Source organism: Amia ocellicauda, chromosome 9, assembly GCF_036373705.1.
Source record: "Amia ocellicauda isolate fAmiCal2 chromosome 9, fAmiCal2.hap1, whole genome shotgun sequence".
NCBI lineage: Eukaryota > Metazoa > Chordata > Actinopteri > Amiiformes > Amiidae > Amia > Amia ocellicauda.
In genome coordinates, this window is record NC_089858.1 from 32,120,936 (window position 1) to 32,145,573 (window position 24,638).

Below are 24,638 nucleotides of genomic sequence, written 5' to 3' on the forward strand. Positions count from 1 at the left end.
TATAACTAGAAATTACAACTCGAGTGAAGAAGACCTATTTGAAGGGTGACAGGGAATGTTCTCTGTGTGGGTTGGTTATTGACAGCTTTTACCCAAAGAGGAGGGACACAGGGAAGAAGAGGAATTCCTAGGTGCTTCACCTTGGTGCGGTGAATAAAGTTACCTGCGGATCCAGAGGACAGAAAACAGCTGTTGGATGTAACCTTCACACTAATTATACTTTGGGATTTGATTACAGGAGGACATAACCCTCTATGCAGAAGTGAATTCGGGGCAGGACCTGGGCAAGCATGGCATTTCTTCCTTGAGCACAGAGACAGAGGCGCATCTGCACTCTCCTCTGTCTCTCCTCAGCAGACAGGTGTGGGACAGACATGAGCTGGGTTGAGGGGAATCAGAAGTTGAACCCTGCCGTTAGCAGGGACACACGCACCCGGGGACACAAATGGAAATTGGGCTTCAAGGCATTCAAAACGGAAAACAGGAGACACTTCTTTACACAGAGAGGCGTCACAATCTGGAATAAACTACCCAGCTATGTGGTAGAAGCTGAAAGTTTGGGAACATTTAAAAATAGACTGGATGGGTCTAATGGCCCCCTCTCGTTTGTAAACTTTCTTATGTTCTTATGTTCTTATGTCTGTTTTTCATTAGATTATTGAGGCGGACAGAGAGTTGGAGGATCTGTTGAGCCAATTCAGATTGAAGGTCTGCATTAAGACACTGCCTGAAGAATGTGATTAGCACTCAATCCCCCCATCTGCTCATAGCCGCCAGTGTGCAGAATTGAATTGCGCACTCAGCTGCGGATGAAGAACCCTGACAGACTCCCAGACTCCTTACCTTCCTCAGGGTGGTTAAAAACATCCCTAAAGTGCGATAGGAAAGCCGAAAGGGAGTGTGTTTTCGCCTTCACTGTTTGTACCCTAGTCTTTCTAATGCCATTCAAACTTGACCATGTAAAGCTAACATTCATTATAAACTAAAGGTGTCAGTTACCACAGTTATGTGTCCTGTGATATCATTAAATTAAAACTAAAAACAAGAATATCAATAAATACAGTATGAACTGCATACGCAAAAATAAGGCAAGGTTTACCCTGGCTAGCATTTGCCTTACTGTACAATCTCACACTCCATGTGAACACAAGGACCACAAATCTCAGGGTCTGTCCAGGGCAATGAGGGATGTGTTAAAAGCTCTCATGTACAATCTAGGTCGACTGCATTTACTAGTTTATGCTAGTCTAGCACAAAGTATAGCACTCTGAATGTTGTTGAAATTGTAAGTTATTGTTCTTTCCTGCTTGTCTAGGTTTGGATTTCAACATTTATTAAAGGCAGGTTTTCAGGGATTTATGGTTCTTGCAGTCCTCATAAATTCCTTAAAGGTTAAATGCAGGAATCTAATAAATGGCGTGTTTATGATTCATGGCTTCAAAGCATTGGACCACCATCAATCTTACAACTGCAGCTCTGTAGCACTGAGTTCCGGAGCACGGAGTTCCTGCCTACACAAAATGTTGCCCTGGCTCAATGCCCAGGTGCTTCATTCATGTCGATGGCCAATACATTTGTTGCCCAGTGCTAATAAGGAATAAAAGTTCACACAAGCAGTAATTATCACTATTGTATTTCTGATTTATTTCATATTAATGACAGGATATCCCACTATGCAGTTAGTAGCACATCTTCCACAACTATAACATTTACCTGCTTAGTATTTCCATTAACTGTATATCATTTTAGTTAAAGACCAAAAAATAAATAATTGTTTTGTTTGGATCCTATATTGCTTCACAATACACTTTTGCCTGTGGATCCACAAACATCCACTTAATTCTCACAAAAGTCAGTTAATAGGCATACTCGCTAAATGAACCAAGTATGAAATATTTCAGTTTATTTTGGTACTGAGAAATATTTGATATTCTAGATGTTTCCTTTTTGTTTTTGGTGTCAACGTACCATGACAAAGTGAATATATAAAAGTATAAAACATGCGAAATTGACTTATCTTTAAAATGCCGAGCTCCACACATTCAAACAAAGGGTAAATGTGTCCATTAAAAGAGATGTTTGTGCAGAGTGTTTTGATTATATCTTTTTATGGACACCTAGCAATTTGATTTAGACTGCCTGTGTTATGTCGGGGCAGCCACTAATCCTGCAGGCCCCTGACCAAGAGTCTGTCCAGATATTGTAGTCTCCAGAGGTTTAAACCCCAGCTCATCCACTGGAATCCCAAACGCACTGAGCTTAGCTTCATATGTCCGTAGTAAATCATTATGTGCCTGAGGAAGAAAATATATATATATATATTATTTTGACATAATACTCTCTGCAAATTAACTTAATTGGAAGGTGGTTTGGTGCTCTGATATACCAGATATCTTGAAAAGCTAAAAAGTTAAAAACAAAGAGAACCCTCTTCCCACTCTCATTTCTACAAACCTTGTATTACTGAAATACAATTCATTCTGATTTACTTAGCTAATGAATATAAAATTACGAAGAGAACCATTATAATTAGTTAACCTGTTCTTAATATAAATAATACATCTCATATCAAATTATAGTATTCAAAATTATGATGGTCAGTGTTCTAAATATGCCATTTTTAATTTATGAAGTTTACTGTAATAGATGGACCTTGGGATATTCTTCTTAGTTTTAACATGTACCAACAACAAAAGTATTTTCTAAAACCTTTTTATATTTTGTCATAAAATGTAATATCAAGAAAATGCATATTATTCTTACCTTACAGACTCGAGCTAGCTCATACTGCAAATCCTTAATTGCAATGTTCTTTGAGTCCAAAACATCCTTCAAACAATACAGATACATATTTCAACTTAAACAAATAAACAAAAGTAATCACAAGTTTCACAAACATGCCACACTGTAATCAATGTAATTGTAATGTGCAATAATGGTCAATGCATAGAGCAGTTTAAAGAAAAAATTTGCTTTTTTTCTGGCCTGAAGCAAATCAAACAAATAAATAATCCCAGTTCAGTAGGGATGTATTATCAGATCTAATGTAACCATGGCTTTGGCTATTGATGATCAGTCTCCTTATCTCTACTTTATGTTTGAGTAGAGATCCTCACCGGCTCTTATAAAAAGAGATCGCATTATTTACTTTAATTATAACCACTAACTGGAGAGTTTAATAACCTACCTCCAATTTGCGTGTGACAACAGTCAGCGCAGTAGGGTCGAGGTTGGAGGCAGAAAGGACCTCGTTCAGCTGAGCTTCTTTCTTCTCCAGGGTGTCAGTCAGAGCGCTCAGCTTCTTCTCCAGGAGGAGGTTCTTAAAACCGCTCTTCTGCTGGACCTCTTGAATGGCTTTCACAAACTTCCGGTACAGCTCATCTCTCTCACTCTGCACCTGGAGGCACCAAGAACAGCGGTGGGATTGGGGTCCCAAGACAAAACTGCAATTCACATGATTTTATCTGTTAAATGCACCTCAGCAAAGATTTGTCAAGCATTGGACACAGAGGTCTAGCTTGTCAAGAATTTTACTGATGACACCTTTTTCCTCAAGTTAATCCATTCCTTAATATTACATAGACTGGTACAATTATGGTAAAACATGCAGAGTGTATAAACAAAGTTCAACTATTTGTATGATCTATATATAGTAAAATTTATGTTTTTATTAAAATGAACTATGTGTATTTATTATTTTTCAAAGGAATTGGTTTTATAATTCAGAGTGATATATTCACCTTTTCAAACCTCTGTTCCAATACTTCATGCTCCAATTTGAGATCTTTCATTGCTTTGTCTGCTACCTTCAAACGAGCCTTGGCCCCCTGCAGAGAATATACACGTCATTAGTCTCTAAATGCAAATCACTTTATAATGTAAAGCTGAAAGTGTCTTTTGATCATCACACGTGGGTTTGCACATTCTTCTTTAATTTTTCTAATTCTGACGTTTACTATTGCAAAACACACATCTGTGTTTGTCATCGGCTCCTATATGGACAAATAACATCTTAAAACGTGTTTCTGGAGAGGTGACGATGTGTTGGAAATCTTCGTGAGTTTTTGGGGCTCTGCTCCCCTGTATCGTAAACATGCGTGTGACTGTCCTCAGGAACTATGGGAGACATACTGCCAGGGAAGCTTTATCCTTGTTGTAATTGGCCAGCTGTTTCTGCAGCTCCGCCACCTCCTCCTTGGCCTTCCGCAGGGGCTCCGTCAGCCGTTTGTTCTGCAGCTGCACCTCGGCCATCTCCTTCTTAAGACGCTCCTCCTTCTTCTTCATGTCTTCGACCTGCTCCTGGAGACAGAACAAAACAACACAACCCGATACGTCACTCACCTACCCTTACATTACATCACAGGCTGTCATCACATGAACATAGAAATCAGCACGGGGTCTGTTATGGATATGGATATCGAATATCTGTTATGGATATCAAACATACCAGATTGAAAGTAAAATGTAGATTTCTTTCCATGAAAATGATTTTAAACTTGCACAAAACATAATAGCACTCTTAAATATAACTTGAAAACAATTACAAATCATTTTCCTGTCTTTATTGTCATCATCGTCATTATTATTATTTTTATTCAGAGCACTTTGATCAGGTCCTTACTTTCAGTGAGTTGATGAGAGCAAGGTTGTTGAGGGTGATATCATTGTAGTAATTCTTGATGTCCCTGAAAGCCTTTTCATGATTCTTCATCAGTGTATTGGTATGGATGTTCTTGCGCTCTTCGATTTCATGGATTTCTGTGTTCCGCCGCAGATCCAGCTCCTCTCGTAACACCTGCATCTTCTTCTTGTACTTTCCTTCAATTTCTGATTCAGGGGAAGAAACACATCCAAGTTGCAACAGGGGAAAAGTTAAGAACCCCTTAGAATAAATAGTGTTGAATCCACTCTCTGACACTCAATCATCATTTTATAAGAACACATAGTCATTATTATAAAATTAAATGCACCATATTTAAGAGTATCAGTAAAAAGGTAAACTAAACGGCTTGCAAAGTAATTTGTAAAACCTAATCTGGGTCACATTTAATTGCAGGTGAACTTTTTTGCTTCGTTCTTCAGAACATGACGAACACACCAAATCATTTGACAGACTTCATTTAGCACGCTCTGAAAAACAAATGCTAATGTACTGACATACAAACCTCTTCAGAGATGACTGTCAGTGTAGATTTGAACACCAATATTTTATCATAAATATGTTGAAGATTATAGATAATTTGATTGTTACAGAACTAGACCACTAGGTGGAGTAATTCATCAGGACCAATTTTGAACTGCATGAGTACAAAGTGAAAATATGAACCTAATATTAACACCAGGATTTCACAGAGAAATGAATCAGGCAATATCAGGTGCAAAGACTAATGATCCTATTAAACTCAAATATCAACTCATACCTCGTACTTGTCTTTCAAAATCAATCCGTAATTTGGTGATTTCTTCATCGTGTTTCTATTGAAATTAAAAGTGAACCAAAAAACATTAAATTCGATGTTTCCCCAAAAAGCAAAAGCCACATTGTGGAAGGGTAAATGTGAATTTTAAAGAATTGAAGCTCATACCAGTTTCAAGCTCTTCACTAGATTCTCATTTGAAAGCTCCTGCTCTTTGAGGTCCACTTTCAGGGTACGCACACCCTTGTGTAACTCTGCCTCCTTCTCAATCTGCTCCTTCTGACTCAGCTTCATAGACACAACCCCCTCAGCTTTCAGCTCCGAGATGCTATTCTGATGTTCGTATAGTAAGTGTTTCACCTTCTGTTTGTAAACCTATTAAAAAAAGAAGAAAAAACAGGATGCACACCAGAATAAATGAAAATCATTCTCAGCACTGTAATTGGTAAACATGTCAAAGTAATCAACAATCAAATAAATGTCTTCACAATAAGTAACAGCCATGGGACCACAGTAACCTGTACCTGTACTGTGTAGCACTGTGAATCATATTACTGTTACTACTAGTAGACCTGTGCTTATGCCTACCCTATTCCTTGGCAAACACCAGGGATCGAACTTATTTTAGGATATATTTTGTTAAGAAACAGAATATAATAATAATAATAATAATAATAATAATAATAATAATAATAATAATAATAAATAGAAAATCACATTTCCCAATCATTCTTGTTTCATAATACTTAAAAGTAAAACCTTTGCTCAATTGAAGCAGATAAACTGTCTGTATGGCAAACTGTCTTGAGCAAAGTAATCCCCAACAGCTCATTAGTAATCATCCATCACTCACAACAAGTAGTTCATAAATCTCCTAAACAATACCTGACATTCTTTTCAGGTCACCCAATAATGTTAAATTATTCATACAAAACAGACACTGTTAAAGTACCTAAAGTACTATTTTACACTGAACATTAATAAACAAGAATAACTGCTGGGATAAATTATCTGCTTTGAAACAGAATTGATTTTATTAATACGTTGTCAGTGCACTACTCGTTTGGTGTTCTGAATTATAGTAAGAATTATAATCATGATCTCTATTGACATGTTCTTTCACATTGTATATTATAAACAAGTCTTAACCTTTTTACCTTGATTTCCACTTGATGCCGTTCCTCCGAGTCCTCCATCTCCCGATCTTTGTTCCGGAGCTCAGCTTTCTTCTCCTCCAGCTGTCTCTTGGTGATTTCCCAAAAGGTGTGGATTTTATCTCGCTCCAGCTGGAAATAGTTCCGTTCCTCCCTCTCACGGTCCAGCTCCTCCCGCAGGCGGACGATGTGCTCCTCCAGCTACACAGAAGTATCACCAAGATGAATACAAATGATTACAGCCCTCAGGCTACAAACTAAATGCCAGGACTAGTTCAATTATGTTTAATTGGTTCTGGTTTCATGCAAGCTTAGCATTTGTATCACTTTCCATTTCATTACCTTGAAACTGAGTTAAAGAAAGTCTTGTTCAGCTGAACCCTTATAGATTCTGCTTAAATGAATAGTGAAGTTGCTATTGTTAATTGGTTACCATTTTAGTTTCTCCATTGAAAATAGTCTTGGGTTTAGAGAACAATGTATTCAGCATATCTATTACAATAAATTAACCAGTGATTATCGATTCTGCCTCTGTAATTCTGGGCTCTTGCACTCAGATCAGATCACACAGCAGGAGAAGACTAATAATGCTGTAGTAAAGTGGATTTTACCTGCTCCTTAGACATCTCCTCTGTGGAAATCCCATCCACCACTGTGGGAGTCTTGCCTTTCGCTGGGGTCTTCTTTCCCCCTTTCTTCTTCTTAGGAGGCTGCAAATGAAAAAGGCCACATAGCTTTCTGTGATATCTGACATTAATGCTTCAGAGTTCTTCTGTCTCTTCTTGCCATTTATTCTTAAAGAAACTAAGAAGATAAAGACACTGAAATAACTTTATCTAAGCAACAGATGAAGTATGCTCAGTAGGATACAGGCCTAACAGGTTTGGATGCTCCTTTGTCCAAAATCTCAGGCAACACATGCTTACCTATTATCTGATAAATCAACAATTATGATCAAACTATAATAATACAAATTATTATTCAAAATCCATTACCTGCAAAACCAAAAATAGGTGAAATCTATTATGCTTGTGTCAGTTGCATGCATACAATTATGTATTTTGGTACCTCTTTTGTCCAGAGTGTCAATGTATAAAAGACCTATACAAAATTTTGTGGGCTGGCTTTAAAATGTGGAAAACTACATAAACCTATATATTAGGCCAATATACAGCTAATTTACATTCACATATACATATGTACAATGTTCCCCTTTCTATGTGCAATTCCGATAATGCTCAAATAGTACTGATGACAGTGTGAGTCTGCAGAATCTATGGACTGGCATGGACCACTAGACCTCTGAAGGTGTGCTGTGGTATCTGGCACCAAGACGTTAGTAGCAGATTCTTTAAGTCCTGTAAGTTGCGAGGTGGGGCCTCCATGGATCGGACTTGTTTGTCCAGCACATCCCACAGATGCTCGATTGGATTGAGATCTGGGGAATTTGGAGGCCAAGCCAACACCTTGAACTCGCGATTCATCAGACCAGGCCACCTTCTTCCATTGCTCCGTGGTCCAGTTCTGATGCTCACGTGCCCATTGTAGGTGCTTTCGGCCGTGGACAGGGGTCAGCATGGGCACCCTGACTGGTCTGCGGCTACGCAGCCCCATACGCAACTGCGATGCACTGTGTGTTCTGACACCTTTCTATCAGAACCAGCATTCACTTTTTCAGCAATTTGAGCTTCACAATTTGTCCCTTGTCAAAGTCGCTCAGATCCTTACACTTGCCCATTTTTCCTGCTTCTAACACATCAACTTTGAGGACAAAATGTTCACTTGCTACTTAATATATCCCACCCACTGACAGGTGCCCTGATAACGAGATTATCAGTGTTATTCACTTCACCTGTCAGTGGTCATAATGTTATGGCTGATCGGTGTATATTTAGGTCAAAACAATTCTAAACGGTTTAATTCTCTATAGCGCCTTGAAAATGTATATCTGAATCGTGTTTTTAATTCGTATCGATGTGCAAAACAAATCAATGAACAATGCCCTAAAGTGATAGCATTAACCCGGTGAAATCTTATGTTTTGCTTTATCTTATGTAGGTAAGCGATATTTTCAAAACGCCAGCTTTTTGTTTTTGTTTTTTACATAAACGTAATCGTACGTGAAAAACAAGATAAACACACACTTACCATGATCTGAATGGATGTCAGTGATGCAGATGATGCTGAATTGTACTGCAGCTCAGTTTAAGCAGAAACGCGATGTTGTTGTTTTAACTCGATGGTCGCATCACGGCCGGCCTGCGCCTAAACAAAGCGTCTCTTGGCAACAGCCAGGAAATCACGCGAGATGGCGCGGGGTTTCATCGCAGACAGGAAGTGTGCGTCGCGTAGCAACCGAAATCTGTTAGTGTTTATATTCAGCGATCAGGGCCTGCGGATCTGCAGCCGTGTCAGCACCGGCACCGCCACCACATCCACAAACATCTTTCTGTTGATCTGATCTTAGCCTATAGCATGATGGGACAATCTTTCATAGGCCCTACTCCCTATTATTCTGTTAGAAAATAAACAGAAGTGGTTTTGTTTCATTGACGCTTATTCATGGAGGAGAGCTACGAGGTCCTCAGATTTCTATTGGAGCTGAATTTTTTATTAACTCAATGAATACATGGTTGGTTTCATTCTTGAAGATCAATGTGATATTTGGCTGCTAACTGACTACACTTCTGACCCTAAGTGAATGCATGACCAGTTTTGGAGACCTTGATGTACATGTACTCACATGCACTCTACACACGATGGCAATATACACACACTTTTCCTAAAAGTGCTATGCTGTGTGACTACACTTTCCCCCTAGGTAGTAGCATTCCCCCTAATGCAGGGGTCTCCATCCCTGGTCCTGGAGAGCCCCTATCCAGCAGGTTTTAGAGGTCACCCTTCGCCACTTTATAAACACCTAGAAGTATTTCAGTCTGATCAGTGAAGCTTTGGTTTGGTAAATTCAGTAATTCAGCAATTATCAGAATACCTGCAGCCTCTCTGAGCAAGAGCTCCCTTGGTTGATTTGCTTAATTGATTAATAACTCACATGTGTTCCTAGTATTTAGAAATTGGTGATTTAGGGTGACCTATAAAATAAACTGGATTGGGGCTCTCCAGGACCAGGGTTGGAGACCCCTGCCCAAATGGAACTTTATATAGCCAATTCAGTTTAAAATGTATGCATAGACTAATACATTCACCTGAAATTGTAGTAATTATTAATTATGATGATGATTATGTTTGCCATGGTATTAAAATAATGTATTTTGCTGATTCAACAAACACTTGGAATAGATCAGCATCAGTCCTCATGTTCACTGAGAAGCGAATGTGAGACCATAATGAGATAAACCACATACACTATGTATCAGGTTGTCTTTTTCTTAACAGCAGTATTTGTTATTCATTATTTTAATTATTATTATCATATACTGAAAAAAGATACGAATGCAACATGTAATGTGTTAGACATGTTTCATGAGCTGATGTGAAAGATCCCAGACATTTTCAAGCATATTTAAGTAGCTTATTTCTCTTAAAACAATTTTACACCACTGTAAGTGAGTATTTTTCCTTTGCCAAGATAATCTAGCCACCTGACAGCTGTGGCATCAAGAAGCTGATGAAACAGCACGACCATTACACAGGTGCCCCTTGTGCTGAGGACAATAAAAGGACACTCTAAAAACACAAAGTCACTGATGTCTCAAGTTTTGAGGGACTGTTCATTTAGCATGCTGACTGCAGGAATGTCCACCAGAGCTGTTGCCAGATAGTTTAGAGTTATTTTCTCTAACATAAGTCACCTCCAAAGTAATTTTAGGGAATTTGTCAGTACATCCACCCAGCCTCACAACCGCAGACCACATGTAACATCATCAGGATCGTCTGAGACCATCCACCTGGACAGCTGATGAAACTGTGGGTTTGCACAACAGAAGAATTTCTGCACAAACTGTCAGAAAGCGTCTCAGGGTAACTCATCTGAGGCTCATAGACCTCACCAGGGTCTTGACCTGACTACAGCTCTGGTGGACATCCCTACGGTCAGCATGGAAATTGCACGGTCCCTCAAAACTTCAGACTTGAAATCCATAGTTTAGGGCCTAATTAATTTATTTCAATTGATCATTTTAAAATGTGACTCCACATTGTGTTACTGTAGCATCAACAGTCATAAGCCTATTTCAGCCTCAGCTCCCTGTAGTTTCACCCTCTGTTGTAGTGGCAGCACAAAGATCTTCCCTCATGTCCCAGGGGAAACGGCAGCCTTATTTCGCAACAAGACAATGACGCTGATGCTCCAGTTATTTCGTTTGGGGAAAAAACTAAAAGCGTTACAAAACATCTAAGAACAGAACAAACCCTGTATGAGGGAGGATGCCCAGTGTCTCAGGTTTTTCTGGTCCCTAATTATTTTCTGCTACCTTGAGTGTATAGGCTATGTGTTGGGTTAAGGTGATTTTCCATACCTGCATCAAACTGGCAACAAACCAATTACATTCCCTATTGACTGTTATTCGACACCTTCACATTTTGCTGAGGAAAGTATTGGAGAAATAAAAATCTTTTCCAAGGAAAACACCATCCCCTTTGACTGAGAGGAATCTTCTATGGAGAGAAAAAGAGGGCAATATGTATATATAGAGAAAAAAATACTCTTTAGGAGCTGGGCCAGGTAAAATAAACCAAATTGTCAGAAATTAAGATTAGGCTGTGTAAGTGTACTATTTTTTGTGGTGTGCTGCAGTGCAATGTTAATAAGTTTATTTTGGGCTTAAGGGAAGTAGCTATTTTTCATCACTTTGGTTAAGGTGTGGCTCCACACACCACAACACATACTAATGCCCCCTCCACCCCTCCTCTCCCTACAACCCCCTCATCCAGTCTGGGCTCATTGCCAGCTGCCTCTCTCTCTCTCTCTCTCTCTCTGTTTTTGTCTGCAGTCTGCCTTACTGAGCTCATTTACCATGCAATGCTTACAGTGCAGTGGAGCTGTGCAATTTGTGAAGTGATCTCTGCTTTCATGGCAATGTGTTGGTGCTGGTGCAATGCCTAGGATGGTGGATTTACAGGGATGCAGGGGCTGTGAGGATCGGCAAAGGGGTGTTGCTGGAGTCTGATGCCGTGGACAGAGCAGCCCTCTCTCTCTCTCTCTCTCTCTCTCTCTCTCTCTCTCTCTCTCTCTCCCTCTCTCTGTCCCTCTCTCCCTCTCTCTCACTCACTCTCTCATGCTGCTGTCTTAAACAGCCCCCTATACTCTGCTGGACTGAATGGAGGCACCAGGAGGGACAGGTACCCCAGGTAGGCTGAATCCATTTGGTAGAATATTTGGAATTTAACATGAATGTGCTGTGAATTAGACACTGATAAATGAGACAGACTTAAAAAGATAGATGCATAGAAAGACAAACAGACAGAAGAACATATAGCCACACAGAGAGATATAGACAGACAAAGATAGGTAGGTGGATCTGGAATATGTTACCTTGTGCTTTCAGTTTACTCCTGTCTCAGTCTGGTTGTTGCAGTGCTGCTCACCACTTTACATAAGAGTTGGTAATCAACCATAGACTAACCCATTCAGTTTGAATCCTGCTGTTTGTTTTGGGCTGTCTGGTCTTTTAATAGAGGTCAAAGTGTGCATAGAAGGCTGTACAAAACCTAAGCCAGAATTAAAGTTGTCAAGAACTGCCCGTCTACAGGGCTGAGGTTGTAGCTATAAGTAGTTGCAGTGATTTTGCCTCTGTTAAATTAAGCTGTTTGTATTTGGCTGGAATAAGTACCTTTAGCATGCTCTGCAATCATAGGTGGTCATAGAATAGGTTAATAGGTTATAAATAGTGACAGGACTTCAGCAAGGCTGGCATCTTACTAGATTGAATACCATCTTTGAAAATGATTTTGACAGTTTCTCTGCCACCCTTTTCTTCAACGACTCTTTAAAAGGAATCCTGTGTAAAAGGTGTGAATACAAAGTGCAGTGGCTTACATATAACCTAGTCCAATATCTGACTTCCAAAACCAGGGCCAGAACAGATGACCTTGCCCACTCCAGCCTAGACACCAGCACTTTGAATCCCATTCCTTTGGAGCTCAATCATTTAAAGCACATCATCCATCCATCTTCCAGGTGTCCAAACAGAGATTCCAATGTCATGACACAGAAAGTTGTAACTAAAGAATGAGTCTACATCAATCCCCTAAGACTAATGAGTCCCTACCAATCACACGACCAATGCATCATATCCATTTTATATATGGTGACATGATTGCTGAAGACTCATTTTAACCGGTTTAGTGTATATTTGGCTTGACTTAACCATTGCTGAGCAGTTACAGCAGCAAATATTTGTAAGAATAATTCAGAAAGTATGTTGGTCTGAGCACAGAATAAAAACCAGTGTCATCCTCAATTGGGGCTTGTTTTTCAGTTCTGTGTGGACCATAAATAACAAAACAAAAAAACATTACAGAACCCCACCCCCACCCCGAGTAAGGATCTCGTTACAATGATGTATTGGGCAATTTATCATCAGTCCAGAATTAAAGTGTTGACTGGTGTTTGTGTGTGTGTGTGTGTGTGTGTGTGTGTGTGTGTGTGTGTGTGTGTGTGTGTGTGTGTGTGTGTGTGTGTTCTTATTGCAACAAATCAATAGCTTATTGGCAAAGAGAATGAATCGTATAGTACTGAAACCTGAGCCCGTTGTATTAAGTCTGCATTTGTTGTGCTTCCACCGGTTGGAGGGTCGCCTCCGGGGAGCAGAGAGCAGTCTCTCAACCAAACTGCAAGCTTTAGCGTTTCCATCCTACTAGCCATGAACAATATTATCAGTCAGAGACTTTCCCGTTAGCCAAAAGCCATGCTACTGGTGTGTTGTTCAGAAAAATAACTAAGTCTTCTCGGCAGAACCACTGAAGTGAAAAGTGCTTGTATGAGTCAGTTTTGGGGGTGGTTAAATGCAAGTACACAGAGAATAAACTTTGGATCCCTAAGCAATTAATTAAGCTCAGCTTTTGGAGTGTAAAACATATTTGTTACTGCCCAGAAATACACATTTTAATTCAGGAGCAGATTTTAGTTGAAATTCATATTCAGTTATATTTATGTACATATCACTAAATTACTATGTGTACAGTCAAGTCAAAATGTTTAAGAAACCAAACTTCAGGTTAAACTTAAACTTTGTATTTTCTATACTTAATTATAATAATATATATTTTGAAATACATATGTATCTATAGATTAAGCTGTCACTCCCATGTAGGCATATATAAAATTGAATGAAGGTACTATGGTCTTCTAAAAGTATAGATAAATCTTTACATTTATGGGATAATAAATGTCACATTAAATTTTTTTTATGTCTTCGGATAGTGCGTTCATTTGCAGGTAAAATGTTTGGTTCAAAACTATCAAAAGCCATCTGTCTCTGATGTTAGTGCTTGCCAGAGTCACACACACTGCAGGGAATTCTAATGGAAAGCGGCAGGGCATTTAAAGTGAATATTCATCCTTCTCAGTGTGATACTGTCATTTCACCCCCTCTTCAAAACTACCACTAAAAGTCTTCTAGAGGTTTAGTTGGGTCTCATTGTGGCTGTTAAATAATGTAGAATGTGTGCCTACTACTGAACTCTTCAGAATAAATTATAATATCCCACCGACCATAAGGGCAAGGAATAAGTATCAAACAATAGTATCATAGTATCATAAGTATTTTATTTGTGGAAATTATAGTTTGACCATAAAAGTATTTAGCACAACATCATTTGTTTTACGTAACATGATGAGTACAGTCTGTCTATAGTTGTATTATCCCTATCTAGATTGTATTCAGAATTCAAATGGATTTTTCCAGAGGATAATTATTAAGACATTAATTTATCTCATAGATGTTAAGGAATAATATTATACAAACATGTTAGAATGCCCCACCTTCGTCCCATTATTAACTTTACTTATACACTCCTACTAACACATGAGTACATATACACCAATTAGGGACTGTGATTGTTCCCCTTTAAAACATTCATTTTTACAGAAATTTGTCAGATCTCTTTCCAGATTCTTCTCAATGTCATCAGCAACTGCAGCAGTATGACTACAGACCCCAGAATGAGTCACACTGGTGCTGAACAGAGTCTGAGTTCTTTTTACTTAAGAGTGGAAATCGGCCTAAGGCAGGACAAGCGTTCACACTGCTTGTCATTTCAGCGTTTGGAAGATATAATCAATATGGGTATCAATAGGGTGTCTGTTAAGAAAACAAGTAATATCCTGGTTATCTTCCAAACTGTGAAATTAGTGTTTTCATTTCTGCAGTTTTGTCAGCTCAACCAGGAATAGCTATTGAAGCTTTGAATGATGATACAAAATCTCCGTTCGTATTTTATTATGCTGACAAAGTATCTGTTGGGCCATGAATGCTTGAATTGTGTTGTTTTGTTATATTAGGTGGTTGAAAACCCATAAATTGTCTTACCACAAAAAACAAACCTGTTACCTAATTTTCTTGCATAATTGAAGAAGCGCCGCCAGTATCTTAAGCTCACCCAGAGGACAATTCAACTTTATCTTTTTATGTTATGAAAATGAAAAATTAATTACATTGTTGGTAATGTGTGTTGAATAAATTATATGAACTTTTTACTTCAAGCAAAGGTTGCAAGGCAAACCTGAAATTAAAACTTGTACGATTGAACATCTGTGTGCTGCACATCAGCCCCGATCTCAGAAGAAGTGTCAATATTTGAATAGCTCTGTAGGGACTAACCAAACAGAATGTGCTTTGGATGTTGAAAAGAAACTAAAGGCCTAAAACTTCACTGTCATACCAGTGGGCATACCTGAGATCTTTTTCTGTATGGACTCACAACTTTACCAGTAAATTATGTACAAGATTTAAAGACTGTGAGGTGATAGAATTGACCATTTACTTTATCAAACTAAAATATATACAGACAACAGTACATGCATGATTGAAGAGGCCTGCTGTCTGTTTTGTTTTATTTTCTAGGAAACAATTCATTTGGCTTATATCACATTAATTATGTCGACCTTTTCATGACTTTCAGTGAGATTTAAGCAATGTGTCCGCCTTATTTAGCAAACCTGCCTTCTGTTTAAAATAGTTGTATAGTTCATGTAGCAGGTTAACGTTATGAATATGCACATATTTGTGCACATATACGGCATATTCATAACGTTAACCTGCTACATGCAGCAAAAACAAAACCATTTCTGCCTGAAATCACAGTTTACATATGAAAGGTTGCAAACTAAAGGAGATCCATCTTGCTTGTAGTTAATCAGTATAAAATATTTAATCCAGCCATTTCTTGAAAAATCCTAGAGAGTCAGTTTTACATGTATGATTGTTCCCAAATCCCATTATTTTTTGTGAAAAGAAGCACCTCCCATTTTCAGTCCTAAATGCACCTTATCTTAATTTCTACTCATAAGAAATATAAGATCTACAGTACTGTGCAAAAGTTTTAGGCAGGTGTGAAAAAATGTTGTAAAGTAAGAATGCTTTCAAAAATAGACATGTTAATAGATTATATTTATCAATTAACTAAATGCAAAGTGAGTGAACAGAAGAAAAATCTAAATCAAATCCATATTTGGTGTGACCACCCTTTGCCTTCAAAACAGCATCAATTCTTCTAGGTACACTTGTACACAGTTTTTGAAGGAACTCGGCAGGTAGGTTGGCCCAAACATCTTGGAGAACTAACCACAGTTCTTCTGTGGATTTAGGCAGCCTCAGTTGCTTCTCTCTCTTCATGTAATCCCAGACAGACTTGATGATGTTGAGATCAGGGCTCTGTGGGGGCCATACCATCACTTCCAGGACTCCTTGTTCTTCTTTACGCTGAAGATAGTTCTTAATGCTGCAGAATAAATTTGGGGCCAATCATATGCCTCCCTGATAATAATAATAATACATACATACATTTTAATTATAGGCGCCTTTCATGACACTCAAGGTCACCTTACAAACAGAACACAAAAAAGTAATCCATAAAAGCATCAACAATAACAACATTAAGCAAACAATACTATGATATACAATAAAACATTGGAAGATACAAAATATGAACTCAATGCATACACAATCATAAATAAGCCAATTTAAAAAGGTACGTTTTAAGACAAATTTTAAAAATATGAATTTTAAATGTTATGAATGTCCAGAGTAAGGGAATTCCATAAGTAAGGAGCAGTATAACTAAAGGCTCTAGACCCCATAGTGTTCAAACAAATATGTGGTATAACAAGAAGAGTTGACGAAGAAGAACTAAAGGTACGAGTAGGTGTATAAGTATGAAAAAGATCAGTAAGGTATGAGGGAGTAAGATTAAGTTATGTTATTAACATGGGCTTCAAAAGATAGGGTGTTATCAAGGACAACACCCAGACTCTTAACCTGTAATTCTGATGGTATTGCATGATGGATAAGTATCTGCCTGTACTTCTCAGCATTGAGGAGACCATTCATTCTGACCAAATCCCCAACTCCATTTCCAGAAATGCAGCCCCAAACTTGCAAGGAACCTCCACCATGCTTCACTGTTGCCTGCAGACACTCATTCGTGTACCGAACTCCAGCCCTTCAGCAAACAAACTGCCTTCTGCGTCAGCCAAATATTTCAAATTTTGACTCATCAGTCCAGAGCACCTGCTGCCATTTTTCTGCTGCCCAGTTCCTGTGTTTTCGTGCATAGTTGAGTCACTTGGCACTGTTGCCTCGTCGGAGGTATGGCTTTTTGGCCACAAGTCTTCCATGAAGGCCACTTCTGACCAGACTTCTCCAGACAGTAGATGGGTGTACCAGGGTCCCACTGTTTTCTGCCAATTCTGAGCTGATGGCACTGCTGGACATCTTCCGATTGTGAAGGGAAGCAAGCATGATGCGTCTTTCATCTGCTGCAGTAAGTTTCCTTGGCCAACCACTGCATCTACGGTATAAACAAAAGGAGGCCATTCTACCCATTCTGCTGGAAACACAATGATCCAAGAATCACATCCAGTCTATTTTTGAATGATCCCAAGGAGGTGGCTCGAACAATGGTTGAGTTTTCTCCATTCTAACACAACTCTCTGTTTGAAGAAGTATCTCTGTTCTGAAAGCCTTTAGACTCAGTGTCCATGTGTGTCTGCCAGTCATTGCTGTCACAGGCAGCTGACAATTCCTGTGTTAAAAATAAATAGGACCTGCATAATGGAAAATCCAAATGACACAGATTTGTGGGTTAAATTTGGATTGCACAAAATCAATAAGGTCTTTAAATTCAATGTCCACAGTGGAAAGCAATAAATAAAGCCCTATGATAAGACTGTAGTGCCAACAAAAGAACTTGCTTATCAACTCCTACAGTATTTGTAATCAATATAGCTTTTATTCTGAGTCATGATGATGATTCCAAACCCTGTGCCTAACAGAATTCAGGAGCAACCAAACTGCACAGTTGTCTAATCGAGTAAGTTCCATTACGCGTACGTCCCTAAGTCCAAGATATGTACTCAACCTAAGTTGTTCGGATGGTTACTATGATAATTCTTCACTGGTAAGACTGGAAGTTTTTCAGACCACCTTGTACTGGTTCTAAGAGCTGAATGAGAGAAAACGCACCAGGGAAGTATTGTACCAGCTCGCAAAAAGGCAAGGCACCATTTATTTTGACAGCCCTTGCCCCTTACCCTTTTCATTTCCTGTCAGAATCACTTGTGAAGGGCTTTGTTTTTGGTAGAATAGTTGTAAGGAGACTTTCATCTGATATCCAGTCCAGAGGGCTGAAACATAGGGGATTAATGCAGGGCAGCAGGCAATCAAATTATGATTTTGTTCTCATCAGAACCAAATAAAGACGTCCAGAACCTGCTGAAGCCCTCTGGATCGGGGGACCTGACCTCAGAGCAATCCTACATTCCCTCAGGAGAGGAGGAGTGTGGACTCTCGATCCCCAACTCTGGACTGCTGCAGGTCACTGAGAGGAGACGTAAGTGGGAAGTCTTGGGGTGGAGGGTTGACTGAACTATCTGAACTATCTCTTTTAATATATATATACATTTGGGTTCTTCAATTATGTTTCCCCTTTCTTTAATCCAATTTGAAATTGAAATGGTATTTTTCTTACTGTGAGCCCCAAATGCTTACAGCCTAACTATTGCACCAATAGGATGAGTTGATGTAGCTTCGAACTGTTTACTATCTGAACCTGCAGGTGCCCAAAAGGCCACTAGGAGTCACTGTTGTGTACTGAGCTATGGAATGACTGGATACATTTTGTACCCACCTGACAATTTCCAGTATACTCAGACTGGCTCATGAATACCCTCCCCACGTTCACACAAAGGATAGAACAGAGCTGCTTTCTTGTGTCAACAACAATGAGAGGGTGCACTGATTATGGATCTATTAATATTCCTCTTGAGCTTCCTGCCAATCCTTCAGTTAAAGCAATAGCTGCAATTATTTTAAACAGCACTATAACTGTAAAGTGTGATTAAAATAAATCTACGAAGTATGAAACATAAATAGTTGTACCAAACTAAAATATGACTACAGCTACATAAATTGAAACTAATCGCTCTCAGAAGCTCTAGATTATTATTATACACTAGATGAGTCTGTTGTGTCTGGTTCCCATAAACACAAGACAAGGGGCCGGATTATATCAAAACTTTGAATAGAAAATTACAGAATTGTACTCAGTTGAGGCTTCATTTTTAGTAAGATGCCACTTTCTTCTAATCATAAATTTAACCACTATGATGAACAGGTTTGTAGTTTGCTATTAGTGGGTGGGTCAATGTTTTGATTTAATCTGGCCCAAGATATTTATACAATTAATTATTTGTGAAAATGACCTCACTCCATACAGAATTTCTTATCTCTGTAAAACCTTGGAAAAGACAGTCCTTAGTTCCATGTGGGCTATTTTCACTCCCCATTTAAAGCATGTATCCACTTTAAAGCTACTGTTGTGCAGTACTGCTGTACTGGGCATCTACAAATCCACCCCTCACTGTGGCCCGTCAACACCCCCAGATAGTGTTCTAGAGGACAGAGTTGTGAGAGCTCGTCTGTCAGATCGTTGCTGGGCAGGGATTGTGCTTTGTTCGTTGGGGTGAACTGAAAAGCCCCATTATATTCTCCCCCGAAAAATAACTGCTATCTGTTTCCCAAAATTGTTCTGGCTGGGCGTTGCTGCAATTGAACCTATTCCAAGCTGCAGCAAACACGTATTATACAAGGGCCTGATTATATCTGGGCTTTCAATGTTCAATTGAGAAGCCCTGCAGGGTGATATGAGTTCCCAATCAGAAGCGGTAGGCCCTGACACCTGGCAGACAGTGGAAGAGTAGAGTAGGATCACACCAGTCCAAAGCTAACTGAAAAAAGCAGAAATGAATTTGCCTTCAATATATTAATGCCTATGTTGTAGCTACCACCCATGCATGACACACAAGGGCAACCATCTAAATTATGAAGTGTTTTTTTTTTTTTGTGGTTGGGGTTTGTCTTAGTTCAGTAGTACAGCAGGGCACTGGAATTACCACTTGCTCTCAAGGCCAGGGTGAGGTAGGTAGTTGCAGCTTGCCATCTACAAGCTTTGTCCAAATTCAGTTTTCAATTTTCCATGCAATTTCCAGAGCCCATGTTTTTCATTGAACACACCCTACAGACCTCCTTCAGAGAGAGCTGACAGACTGCAATGTGAGGCAATTATTTTCCTGTGAGGAACAGAGCTTTGAGCAGAACTAGAGGTGTCCCACCCATATCTCCTGCAAACATGTGCATCCATAGTGATTTACCGCTCCAAGGTGCCTGTCGAAAGGTCTCTATGCCAGCTCCAAAGACAACAGCTCCACTCGCATATTCATGTCCCTGGAAAGAAGGTAGCATGTTGGGATCGCAGCACACGGAGGGGGTAAAAGGCGTTTATCCAGAACCTGTCATAAATGCTCACTGGTGTGTGACTACATCGAAGGTGGATAAAGCTGAGAAGAGACAGACACTTTCAGAAAAAGCCTATTTAAAAGCCTATTTAAGTTGTGGTGATTACATTTGAAAAAATTAAGAAAGGTAGAGTAAAAAGTAAAAGACAAAAGGGAAAATATAAATACAGGTCTCTATATATATTTTAAGATTTGATATTAAATGTAATTGTACATTTGCAGAAATGCTCAAACATGTTCCTGTGTGCACAAAAATATACAATTGAGTCCACTTTCGGTATCCTTCTCATTTTTGCTTGAGTTAATTTAATACCCTGTAAAATATTGTGCATGTACAGTTCACATACTGCTCTTTAAATGTTAGTATTAGTACCATTGTAAAAGATACAGCAGGGGATCTGATTTATTAATCCTGATCCTGGACTGTGCCCGACATGAATGATTTAAGTACTGTATCAGCAGAAGTCTTTTTTTTCAAATATATACTGCAAGCACTCACTCAATAACTTAACCTGTTTCCTTGCCAAAATATCTCATATAAAACTAAATAAAGTAGACTGCACTCTGCTTTCTGAACATTCTGCTTTGATATCACTACTTTAAAAGTGTCTAAATGACTTCTGAAAGAAGCCATTCAAGTCCCAGTTTTTGCTGAATTGATTCTAGGGGTCGTGTTTGATGTAGAATTTAGCTGGTATTCTAAAATGGTTAATGTTTGGCTCGTGATTGATCTCCCTCTTCAGTCTTCAGCACTGAGACTAGTTCTCCTTCATCACAGACTGTGTTGCATGATCAGGCTGAGACTGGACACATTGGGTCACAAGCTTTGAAAAAGAACAGTATAGAAATAGATTAATCACAACCACAGTGAGGCAAAATCCCTTTTAAATCAATCTATCAGTATGGATAAATAAATAAATAAATAAATAAATAAACACATGTTCAGGTAGTATGGTACTAAAATAACAGGCTTAGAGTGTTTAACAAAGAGTGTGGAGATGGATGCCATTTCTTTTGTCTGCTCTTTTATAGAGAAAGAGTGTGCTGGGGCTGGGTGGGCAGCTTCCTGTCTTCCACAGGATGTAAGACCTTTGCTGATACATCAGCTTCTCCCCTTGGTATTGTTTTCTACTAATCCACCCACTTGATAATTGTTTTTAAGACACAAATACAGAACGCTTTAGATTCCAATGGGTTTAAGGTGAAATGGATGAATTGATAAAAACAAATCCCACTAACATTAAACTTGAAAGGCTGATTTATTCAGGTTTCTACAAACAGCACGTCCGAGATGTTGTATTGCTCAATAAGGTGCTGAGGACACCACTGTAAAACTCCAGGCACTGAATTATAGACTTACCGTGAAGAATGATGAAGTGCAAGTGAGCATTGTTGGGTTTTTATTATTATTTTTACACTTTTTTTATTAGATCAGCCATATCTCCCAAGCCACATGAAGTGCCCCCCGACTCTAAGACCAGCATCACTATTATTGAACTATAAATCCTGTAGCTGCAAAATCCCCTATTAAAGAGAAATGTGCCCTGAAAAATGCATGGCATAGTAATCATTTCTGAACCCGTCCCTCAGAGCTCCTTTAATACTTCCCCTTTGAAGTCACGATACTGCTTTACCTAACATTATAACTGATAACCTTTATATGTTGTGAAGAATTGACAGCCTTTTACTGGAGGTAGGCAAAATATTTTCAAGTATACATTGAGAGTCAGCTTCCACTTTATAAATGTGTCATCCCCTGCCACTGTGTGTAAAGAAGAGCTCCTTCTACTTTCAGTCTTAATGTAACTAATCTTCCATTACAGTATTATTACCTACCATGACTTTCTAGGTCTGTGGCTCTCTTCCATCTGAGCTCTGAATTCCTTAATTGGAAACATAATTAAGCAATAAAGGCATAATTTGACACCTTTTAATTAATGTTAGTTGTCAAATGATCTGAGCTAGCTCAGGTAATGATCTATTTAAGTCACCGAGAGCTCAGACAGAACACTAACCGGAAGACTACAGATCTCCAGAGGTACAACAGGATGATAGTTGAGAACTACTGCTCTAAAACACTGGGTCCCAACCCTCGTCCTGGAGAACTCCCTACCTTGTGGGGTTTTGTTCCAAGTGAGATCTCAATTACTTTATTGAACCCTTAATTAACTATTAATTTCCTCAATCAGAGCCTTTTAATTATTTTAAACAGTAGGCATTTAAAATTAACTATAGAAATGTATAAAGAACATATTAAAGAACCAACTATTTTATTGCACAATTTAAAAAGTTAAATCTAATCAGATTGTTACTTCAATTAAGGTTCAATTAAGTAATTGAGAGGTCGGTTGGAATGAAAACCAGCAGGGTTGGGGGAAGGATTGGAAACCCCTGCTCTAGAACACTAGCACTCATGATACCAGTCCACACTGGTCTTCTTGCAGATTACATATTTCACAGTTTCTTATTATTATTATCTAGGCTATATTTATCAAGCAGTTTACAGCCCCTTTCAGATCAGTGATAAATTGCTTACTAAAATAAAGCTCACTCCTTCCCCTCCACTGGGGCCCGGAGGAACCCTCTGCTCTCAATGGTAGGAAGCGCTCTGTGTCAGAGAGAGGCTGCGCTCTGCTGCTCTCACGCTGCTGACAGAATGAGGGATGTGGTCGGCGAGCACTCGGCCCAGCAAACAGCCTTCGCCAGTTTTACAAATGATCTGGGCAACTCTTTATTTTACAAGCAAGGAGTGCATATGTCAGGCTCCACCTGGAAATAAGGGTTTAGCTGTTTCCCTAGCCTCTTTTATTTGAATGCTTTTTATACAGAAACATGATGCACAGGGCCAAACAAATGTTCCACATGAGACTGTATGCACTCAAAATGCATTCTGTGGCTCAGTTAGTCAGTGTCATCTTATCTGTTCTATACCTCTTCCCGGAAAACACAATGCAAATGGTTCATTTGATGTCATGATAATCTAGCAGTCTTCCTTTCCCAAAGTCCACTTTTCTTCTGCTATTGAAATATTTTCAAGTATACAATGCCTTACAGTTTTACAGTTGCCCTGGATAAGGGTGTCTGCTAATAAATAAATAATAATAATAATAATAATAATAATAATAATAATAATAATAATAATAATAATAATTAAAAGTGAGCAGTTGAAATACACAGGGTGCAACAGAGGTTTTAAACAAACAGCCGGCACATTACCTAAATAGTTTGAACATGTCCGGCTCATCTCTCTACAATCTGCAACAGAGAAGTGAACACTGCTGATGAGTCAGTGTAGAGGCAGGATGCTCCAGGGTACCACGCCAAGCAGCGCAGTGAGAATTGGGTGGCAGCTGTAGGAACAGGGGCATGCAGGGAGTCCTCAGTCTCTGTCTTTGTCTCTCTCTGTCTCTCTGTCTCTCTCTCACACACACACACACACACACCCCAGATAAGCAGTGATCTTGGCTGACCTTCTCTGAGATAAATACTAGGCGATGTGAGCTTAATCCTAATTAACAGTCTTCAAAATCAGAAGGGTGCCTCTGCTTCCAGTCGGCACCCCAGTGATTCAGCAGGCTGCTACAGACACAGTGACGGTATAGTAAAATAGTAGAAAGCACTACTGTGAACAGTTTTACAGAAAACCAAATGACCTGTGTGTAGAGGCAGATATGTACCAAAACTGTTGATGTGAGTTTTTAAAAGGGCACCTACATGTTTCATATTGTATTTTGTAGTGAATACATATATTGAAATACTATACTTTCTACAAAAATAATACAGCAAGCCGCTATAGTGTGTTTTGAGGCAGACAAGTACACACCAGTCACTGTAATATTTAGTATTTAGACCACAACAGATGGGCTGGGGAGCACAGTATTGCTATTGTGTGGCTGCATAGCCTCATTCAACTGATTTTTGTGTCTAATTAAACCGACCCGTTGTTCTCAGTGTATAGGGAGCCACTCAGCTGCTGTGTACCCTCAGTGAGCGTAGCGTGCACAAAAGCCCGGCCCCGAAAGCACCACCGAATTCCACCTGACTAGTGGTCTGACAAAGATGCGACTCTCTCTTAAAGCTGCAGTCTCTCCC

General features: G+C 39.1%; 2 protein-coding genes across 2 annotated transcripts in view; one reads left to right on the forward strand and one right to left on the reverse strand.

The window, feature by feature from the left end:
- Positions 1-1,881: 1,881 nt before the first annotated feature.
- On the reverse strand, positions 1,882-8,833 carry drc4 (dynein regulatory complex subunit 4). Its single transcript, XM_066714096.1, has 11 exons — positions 8,720-8,833; positions 7,183-7,281; positions 6,575-6,772; positions 5,586-5,792; positions 5,421-5,475; positions 4,622-4,827; positions 4,132-4,299; positions 3,741-3,827; positions 3,188-3,397; positions 2,764-2,829; positions 1,882-2,294 (listed from the first exon to the last, which is right to left on the reverse strand). Exons 1-11 carry the CDS (start codon positions 8,720-8,722, stop codon positions 2,145-2,147), a joined length of 1,449 nt encoding a protein of 482 aa, XP_066570193.1. The 5' UTR covers positions 8,723-8,833; the 3' UTR covers positions 1,882-2,144.
- A 2,666-nt stretch (positions 8,834-11,499) lies between these two features.
- dbndd1 (dysbindin domain containing 1) overlaps positions 11,500-24,638 on the forward strand; it is a 28,419-nt gene continuing 15,280 nt past the window's right edge. The window contains exons 1-2 of the mRNA XM_066714097.1: positions 11,500-11,881; positions 18,440-18,583. Coding sequence (XP_066570194.1) covers positions 11,851-11,881; positions 18,440-18,583 — 175 coding nt within the window. The 5' untranslated portion in view covers positions 11,500-11,850. The remainder of the gene's footprint in view (positions 11,882-18,439; positions 18,584-24,638) is intronic.

What these genes read in the sequence shown, in the direction of transcription:
- drc4 (XM_066714096.1), bottom strand. An exon ending in TTTTGAAAGACAAGTACGAG is followed by an intron (nt 4,828 to 5,420) that starts GTATGAGTTGAT and finishes CCCCTGAATCAG; the next exon opens with AAATTGAAGGAAAGTACAAG. An exon ending in TTGTCACACGCAAATTGGAG is followed by an intron (nt 2,830 to 3,187) that starts GTAGGTTATTAA and finishes TATTGTTTGAAG; the next exon opens with GATGTTTTGGACTCAAAGAA.